General features: G+C 40.7%; 1 protein-coding gene across 1 annotated transcript in view; it reads left to right on the top strand.

Annotated features, from left to right (window-relative positions):
• itpr1b (inositol 1,4,5-trisphosphate receptor, type 1b) overlaps positions 1-8,443 on the top strand; it is a gene marked incomplete in the record, with an annotated part of 134,739 nt that overhangs the window by 95,940 nt on the left and 30,356 nt on the right. The window contains 4 exon segments of the mRNA XM_014021964.1: positions 6,925-7,100; positions 7,195-7,359; positions 7,480-7,669; positions 7,968-8,060. Of these exon segments, the coding sequence (XP_013877418.1) occupies positions 6,925-7,100; positions 7,195-7,359; positions 7,480-7,669; positions 7,968-8,060 (624 nt within the window).

Genomic DNA, 8,443 nt, shown 5'->3' with positions numbered 1-8,443 from the left:
GTGCAAAACCACTTTAGAGTCATTAGTAGAAAACTGGATACAGGAGGGGTTCACTGACAGAGCGTGGAGGTCTTCCAAGGTGGTTTTTTGCTCATCGTGAACCACAAAACAGATTTTCAGCAGAAAATAAAGGTTACTTAATTAGTGTCGAGCGGCAGACACACGAACCAGCAGGTAACGCGGTTAGCACCAGTAAAGCTAGCCTAAGAACCTAAGAAGCTGAGCTAACTAGCAGCAGCTATGTGAACTCGGGTTTAGAGGTGACTATCGCGAGGTGAAGGACGATAGAACTGAGTAATGACGCTGGTGACTCCGAACTTATAGGGTGAAGGCGGAGCCTGTCACCCGACGTTCAACGTCACCACGTCACCGGTCTAAAGACGTGATTAGAGGTGGCTTAAGCCAGGTGCGCGAGGGCGCGCGTGTCCCAAATACAACTGTGTGTTGTACTGAGTGAAATGACTGAAAAGGAACCTCCAGCAGAACCAGGCTCAGGACAGGTGGCCATCTGCCTCGACCGGCTGGGTTGGGGGACAGGAAAGAGACACAGACAAACACAGAAGAACTGGTCCAGGTGCACCTTCTTCTGGAAAAGAGGCAAAAAGAAAAACATGTTACTGATAGAAATAATTACAATAAACATGTAGAGAAGAGAGATTAAAGACAATAATTTGAACATTTCTTGTTGACAAAGGAAGTTCACTGTGTGTTGTGCTATGAAAAATCTGGCTGTTTAAAATAAAATCACTTGAAATTCAGACCAAAAACAAAAGCTACRGAGGTACTCTGCATGTTTACCTGTTCCTCCGTGATTGTAATTTCTGGTTACTCAGGTTCTGTCTTGCCGATTTGAAGTATGGATTTTTAATGGGCTGTTATGTCACAGAGTTTTGCAGATTTCTTCATAGACATTTTCAGTGAAGCGTAAATCTTTCATGTGCTGCCAATTCTGTATAAAAGGTGTTTCTTAACAAAATTACCTAAGCATGTTATTACATAGGATTTCTGTTTTTTTTTTGTTTTTTTTTTGGATGTCCTGTTTTCCCGGTCGCACTTCGTAGGCATAGTTTGTGGAATTTTAAAATGTTACCGTCATTAGGGCCTCTATTGATTCAGAGCAACAAAAAAAAACATAGACAATGTGCCGATAAGCTTACAATTGTTTTTTTATCTGGGGTCAAATGGCAAAATCCCCTCTTTGTTTGAACTTCCTCGAAATGGTATAGAAAACAACAACAAAAAAAAGGGGTTGTTGGCTTACTTTTGAAACCACATGTGGTTTTCAGGTTTAAAGGTTCTTAAAGACATAAGAGAGTCAATCCAGGACACAACCTGTTGGCTTCAAGCTTATGAGATCTTGACTTTAATTTGTGCAGTGGTGTATTCACAAGCATGCACACACAGAAACGCACACTGTGACTTGAGTTCATATAAAGGTAAAACGTTCCGAAAGTGCGAATAAATTTATTCAGCAGAACCATTTTTTTTCCGGTAAACTTAACTAAGATGTGACTCGCATTCATTTGCAGGTTTGACACTTAAGGACACTGGATGGTAAATAGAAAGGAAACTGTGGTTGTAAAGTTTTTTCTTTCCAAACACATCAGATGAGCCCAGCTGTAGATATAGTGTGTTTTTTTAGTAGGTTAATAGTAGTCTCAACATACAGATAAAGGATCTTATCATATGTGCCCAAAACAAGCAGAGCAGCAGCTCAGCTGTTTTCAAACACTGTAAGGACTTTAGTATAAAGGTCAGTTTAACTGTAATGACATCAGTCTAATATTAAAATCAATATATCACTGTAACAAAACACACTGGTTTCATGTCTGAAACATTTTCTGTAAGAGCCGCAGGCTTTAGAAACTGAAAATACTAACAATTTTACTGCTTCAGTCAGGATTTACTGAATTATTATCATCATATTGCTAAAAGAAATTGGTGCATTCACATGGGTCCAATCAAGAAATGCTCTGAAATTAAGACAGTAAAGTACTTCAAGTATTTAAGTTAGTTAAAATATTAGTTTTAGTATAGGTAAAAGTACTATATTAATCAAAAATAAAAAATAAGCAGGTCTTCTGGACGGGTTCTTCTTTAGTGAAACGTTTCGTCTCTCCTCCAAGAGACTTCTTCAGTATGAGTTTCAGGTGAACTACTATACTACCATTAATTATTAATATTACTATTACTATATTAATGTTAATAATAGTTGCATTCCTTGTCAGTCTACAACTAATAAGCTGTGTATTGTTTAGTGAAGATAATTCAAAGCAAAACAATTGGGTATTTTCTTTACGTGTGTTGCTCCTTTTCCAGAATCTTCATTTCAAAATAAAAAAAACTTAAGAAAATGGAATAGAAAAGAATAAAGTAGGATGCTCTGGAGGCTGAAGTTAGTCATTTAGTTTGTATGTTACACAGAAAAAGAAGTTTCCTTCAGCTCATTTCACAGCCCACACTGGTAATTCAACGGGGATCATTTTTGTGTTAAAACAAGTCTAACACAAGTTTGTTTCAGTGACAGAAAAACATTAATCAGAAAACAAAATTTAAATTTGAGCAGAGGAATGAAACGCGTTTTTATTGGTTTATTCATTTATTTCTTACCTCTTTTTGTACCAGAAACATAAACGTCTCTCTGATGTGTGTAAGAATACACTGTGGCACTCGTGTCTGGAAAACTGTCATTAGAAGTTTCCATTTTTCTTAATTTTCAGTYTGAGTCAAGAAATGTGTGACATCAAACATCTTGATGACAATCTGAACTCACAGCTAAACTAACTGGATCATTGAATGTCAACTTGTCTCTGTATTTCCACACAGTTTGATAGATCAAGCTTTGGAACTGGTGGTGTTGKTAATTTTATCAGTTTCTCAAGAAATTGTAAACTTGGGAACCATTTGGCAATCCAGAATAAAAAGTAATAAAGGAACAGACACTTAAAAGTAGTGACTCAAAATAATTGGTAACAGTTGATCTTAGAGTATTAATGACTAACTGCAGCCTCCAGAGTTTTCCACCAAATAACTTCTTCATTAAACCTCTTCTTTCCCAATGCCAAATCGTTTCATTTACTATTGCCTCCTGTTCAAAGAAGGAACCTGACGAATAAGTGTACCTGAACCAGCAATAAAGCCGTAGTATCTGCTGTTCTCATTGACTCATGTCACACAAACACACATTTTATAAGCCTACTGACCAAAATCACTAGAAAAACATTGGAGATATTAGTAAAAGTGTCACCATTATGAGTGTCTCCAAATAAAGCAGTGAAGGGGGAAAAAGGGGAGATGTGTTCAAAAGAGAGAATGCTTTTCCTGTGAAATTCTCAAAGCTATTGGTAGATACGTATATTCTGTTTGAAAATAGTCCAAGATAGATAAATGGTCTCACACACTAGGTGTGTTAGATCCAAGCTGCTCTGTCTGCGTTAGCTGCCAACTCTCACCACCTGTCCTGCCTGTTACAAAGCTGCACGTAGAACCTGATATATTTGCCTGGAGCCATTTGTATTTTTAGCAAACAGAAGGTTATGTAACATTTACCTATCATGGATTCTGTACTCAGAGGAACAGCAAAGAAGGTCTAAAGGAAATGAGGTCTTTTTGATGCTCTATACTAACAACCATGTGACATCTTTTGGGACTTCTTCCTTTTTCGTGATAGGAACTGGATTAACGTTTAGAAAGTCAGTTAGTTTTTTTCTGAGCTGGTACACCATGAGCTCATTTTAATGTTTTGTTGATGTGCAGTGACATAACAGATCGTGCAAACATTTGGAAAAAAATCACACAAAAGCACAAGACTAGATTTGTGTTTGCACACCAACAATTTCAGTCAATTTTCAGGGAGGTACAACCAAAAGCCCTGTTGCACTATGTTTTAGACAACTTATGCCAACTTATGAACATTTTTTATACATATAGGTTATGTATTCAATCTAATCATAACCATTAGAGTATGTCCAGCCATCCATTATCTATATCCGCTTCTTCCTTTCAGGGTCACGGGGGTCACTGGTGCCCGCATCCAGCAGTCACAGTGAGGGGCAAGGGACACCCTGGACAGGTCGCAAGTCCATCACAATACATACATACATTAGAGTGTGTATATACATCCAAATAAGAGTTCCAGTAGATTTTTTTACTCCATCTTGTTTTTTTTTTTTTTTTTTTTTTTTAGGATGGCCTCCCTTCTCCCCTTATAGCCATCCCCTCCACACCATTATGTTTTTTTTTTGTTTTTTTTTTTGTGAAGAGAAAATAGAGAGAGAGAAAAACAGAGAGAGAAGTAATTAGAAAGATAGAAAGACTGAAATAGCGATTAGGATTATATTAAATATACACCAACAAAACACAGGACCACACACCCAACATCTGTCCGCTCACCTGAAAAATAAATGGATAAATATATAGAAGGCATATAAAAAATATACACATACCCATACATATATAAAGATATACATATATACATGCCTACATTCATAAATATTGTCTGTATTTACACACAGACATATATACACACTCAGTGACCTGTCAGAACCCCTGGATCAGAGCACCTGTTTGTGAGCAGTTGTGAACAKGCGTGTAWATACAAGATTTCTCCAACGGAATATTTAGTAGTGACTGTGGAGAACCGAGACCCAACCCCCAAGACACGAGGCAGACATAGGGAAGACCAGAGTCCAAGGGCCTGAGAGGAACCCCGAGCGCAGAGCCCCAAGGGGCACCCGCACGGGAAGATCCGCCCACCCACCCCCCAGATCAGACCATAGGCGAGAACTGGGAGAGTCCCCCCAGCAACCACATGCACAGCCCCCTGGGGCCAGCAGCGACAAACTCATGGGCCCCACCGGCACCCGCCATACCAAAGCAGATCCAGGAAAGGGCGCAGAGGTCCGGGCCCCCAGGGCGCACCCCCCCAGGCCAAAGCCCGACAGGCCCAGAGGCCCCGAACCCCAACAGGCAGTCACCAGGCCAGGCCGGCACACACCCCAGCGCCCAGCCCCAGACCCCGGGAACCCCCAGCACGCYGGCGGCCAGCCGCACACCCCACCGGGGGGCCGAGCAGCAGCGGGCCTCCAGATAAACCAGCAGGAGGGGCAGCCCAGACCGCAGCCTGACAAATACCCAAACATACACAATCGCACCATCCCACCCTCATCCTCACCTCCACTCAGTCAAAGACATACAAGGACGCCACATTCCACTCATACCCCCGATACACACTCTATACCCCCCAGGTCCAGGACATGTACCCACCCCCTAATGGAGGCTGCACACACCCGAACCCAGGAGGTAGACCCAATCATTCTGAGGTGGAGAGGAGCAGATAGCCAAGGCCCGGCCCGGGCCGCACCAGGACGCCCGGCCAGCCCCCCGCCGCAGAGAAGCCACACCCATGACAACCCCACCACACCGCCAGCGACCAAGTGCACCCCCCCAGCCGCCCACCCCCCGGAACCCAGCAGCCACCCCGGCCAGCGGGCCACCCACTGGAACCAAGAGCCACATCTCAGGAGACCAAGCAGCACCAGGGAAGACAGAGAGCCAGCCCCGCCCCCCGGCGACCGTCCAAGCCCCAAGCCCACCCACAGCCCAGGACTGCACCCGGCGGTCCGCCGGGTGCAGTCCTGGGCTGTGGGTGGGCTTTACTTTTTACTGTGGGTGGGTATTTACTTTTTACTCCATCTTCAATGCAGACATCTTTTGTGTTGGAGAAAATCTTCAAAAGTTGGCACAAGTTGTCTAAAATTGTGACAGGACCTTAAAAGAAGTCTTCTTCATTTCTTTGTTCCTTCTTCATGAGGACAAAAATTATCAGAATATTGGTCTTTAAGTTTGTATAAATGTATTTGCTATGGCAATTTCTTGTTTTGGACTCCAACAGTCTGATTAGATGTCACAGTAAATCTAGTAAATATGTAGTAAGTAGTATAGTAAAAATGCCAAACTGGTAACCTGACTCAGGTCATTGTAAAGGTAACTGTGTGTAAAATCATCAACATAAATATGTTTACATTAACTAACCTTACATTAGTATTGTGTAGTACACATTTGTAATATTTACCTTGTTTATCTTGGTCAGATCACATAGATTGGCATCATGATAACATCTGTGTAGCCAAATCAGCACAGAAGTCTTTGAGTTGATGTTTTAACAGACTTAAAAAACAATGTATTTTTAATGTTTGGATGAATGTGTGTTTATTGTTGTGATAAAAGTCCAAAATGATTTTAAAACTTTTTACAATGGAAATTGTATTGTTTGCTAGCAGTTTTTGAGTCGAATAAAATGTGTTTGTATTACTGCCATTAAAGTTCATGTGATGTGTTTCATTCAAAATCCAAAAAGTGGAAGAAAACTTCTTTCTCATAATACACATGATTTTTATCTATTTTGTCACGTAACTGGCATGCTTTTTCTTCTTACTTGGTGTGGCCAAAGTCAAACAGGAAGTGACATCAAAGGGTAACTCTTCCAAATGGTGAACTCCCTTGTCTTTGTTTATTGGAACAATTTGAACTTATCTTCTTCTTCTCTCTGAGAGTGACTCAAATCAGTCTAAAGAAACATCAGATTCTTTGCTACTGTTTGTGTTGTTGGCCATTGATCTGTTCACATGCAGGTATTCCCCTTTGTCATCACTTCTTGTTGCTGCAGATGCAAATATCTCAGTAACTGTTCATCTCAGCAGCATGATTTTTTTGCAAACCTTGTTAATGTTATCATTCAAAAATGTGTTTGTATTTATCTTGAAAACTTGATGCCACAGCCACTTTAATATCAGTTCAACATTTCAGAACTGGGAAATTCCTGAAAAAGAGAAACATTTGTTAATGTTGTAATGATTGCCATGTTTATTAGAGCTGATTAAGTTCGAATTTTGACCTGTCTCTGTTTGATCCATGTGTCCTTAGGCACCTTGGAGCCCCATCTCTCTGCCCTGCTGTGGTTAGCCATGCTGGTGTCTCTGGCTATTGTCATAGTGTTACCACAGCCACACGGTATCAGGGCACTGATTGCTTCCACCATCCTGCGCCTGATCTTCTCAGTGGGCTTAGAGCCCACATTATTCCTACTTGGAGCTTTTAATGTAGGTTTCTGCTAATGTGTTAACCAAAATATAGAGTGCCAGATTCAGGCATGTTGGGTAATGTTTCTCTCACGGGCTTTCTATTGTTCCTCAGTTGTGTAACAAAGTGATCTTCCTGATGAGCTTTGTTGGGAACCGAGGAACGTTCACACGTGGGTATAAAGCTATGATCATGGACGTAGAGTTCCTGTACCACCTGCTGTACCTGATCATCTGCACCTTAGGGGTCTTTGTCCATGTCTTCTTTTACAGCCTGCTGGTATGTGAGCGCACACACATGAACTTCACTTACTGTTTTCGTATTATATAAGTTTTTACTTTTCATGGTGCATTTAAGAGAGATGCAGCACACGCAGACCTTAATGCTTCTTTATTCCAGCTCTTTGATTTGGTTTACCGGGAAGAGACTTTGCTGAACGTCATCAAGAGCGTCACTCGCAATGGACGGTCGATTGTTCTGACTGCCGTGTTGGCCCTTATCCTCGTCTACCTCTTCTCTATTGTGGGCTACATCTTCTTCAAAGATGACTTCATTTTGGCTGTTGACAGGATACCCAACAAAACTATAGGTATGTTGGAATTTTTTTCTTGTTCACTTCCTGGAACAGGCATGAGTTGTTACCCTCCATAACCCAAAAATTGAAGAGATATGAAATATGWTTCTTTGACAGCAAAATGCTCTAGATGTCTTAAACATATAATTTTACATAATAAATATGATATTTATCAAACAAACTATCCTGCTGTATATAATTTATTAACATGGCTACAAATATCAATAAGCACTGTAGGTTTATGAAAACTTAAGCAGAACATGGACTTCGTGCACATGTGTAATCCTTTATGTCTTGTGTTCCCACTGAACAGAACATGGAGCCAGCATGGTGGGAGAGTTTTTTTCTGGTGGAGTTTGTCAAAAGGAAAATGGAGAAAACTGCTCAACAGAGGCCGTAAAAGATGGTGAGTTGACAGAAGGGAAAGGTGTATTCTGGTATAGATTGTCAGTTGTCCAGGACATGAGAATAAAAATTAAAAAAAAAATTAAATAATCAAATAAACAAAACAACAGGACTCCTGTTCTGTAGTAGATGTTTCAAATCCTATTCGGGATATTTACAGTGGGGAAAATAAGTATTTAGTCAGTCACCAATTGTGCAAGTTCTCCCACTTAAAAAGATGAGAGAGGCCTGTAATTGACATCATAGGTAGACCTCAACTATGAGAGACAAAATGTGAAAAAAAAATTGAGAAAATCATTTTGTCTGACAGAATTTTTTTGCAAATAATGGTGGAAAATAAGTATTTGGTCACCTACAAACAAGCAAGATTTCTGGCTGTCACAG

Source organism: Austrofundulus limnaeus, unplaced genomic scaffold (assembly GCF_001266775.1).
Source record: "Austrofundulus limnaeus strain Quisiro unplaced genomic scaffold, Austrofundulus_limnaeus-1.0 Scaffold312, whole genome shotgun sequence".
Lineage (NCBI taxonomy): Eukaryota > Metazoa > Chordata > Actinopteri > Cyprinodontiformes > Rivulidae > Austrofundulus > Austrofundulus limnaeus.
This window is presented reverse-complemented; position numbering and strand designations above follow the sequence as displayed.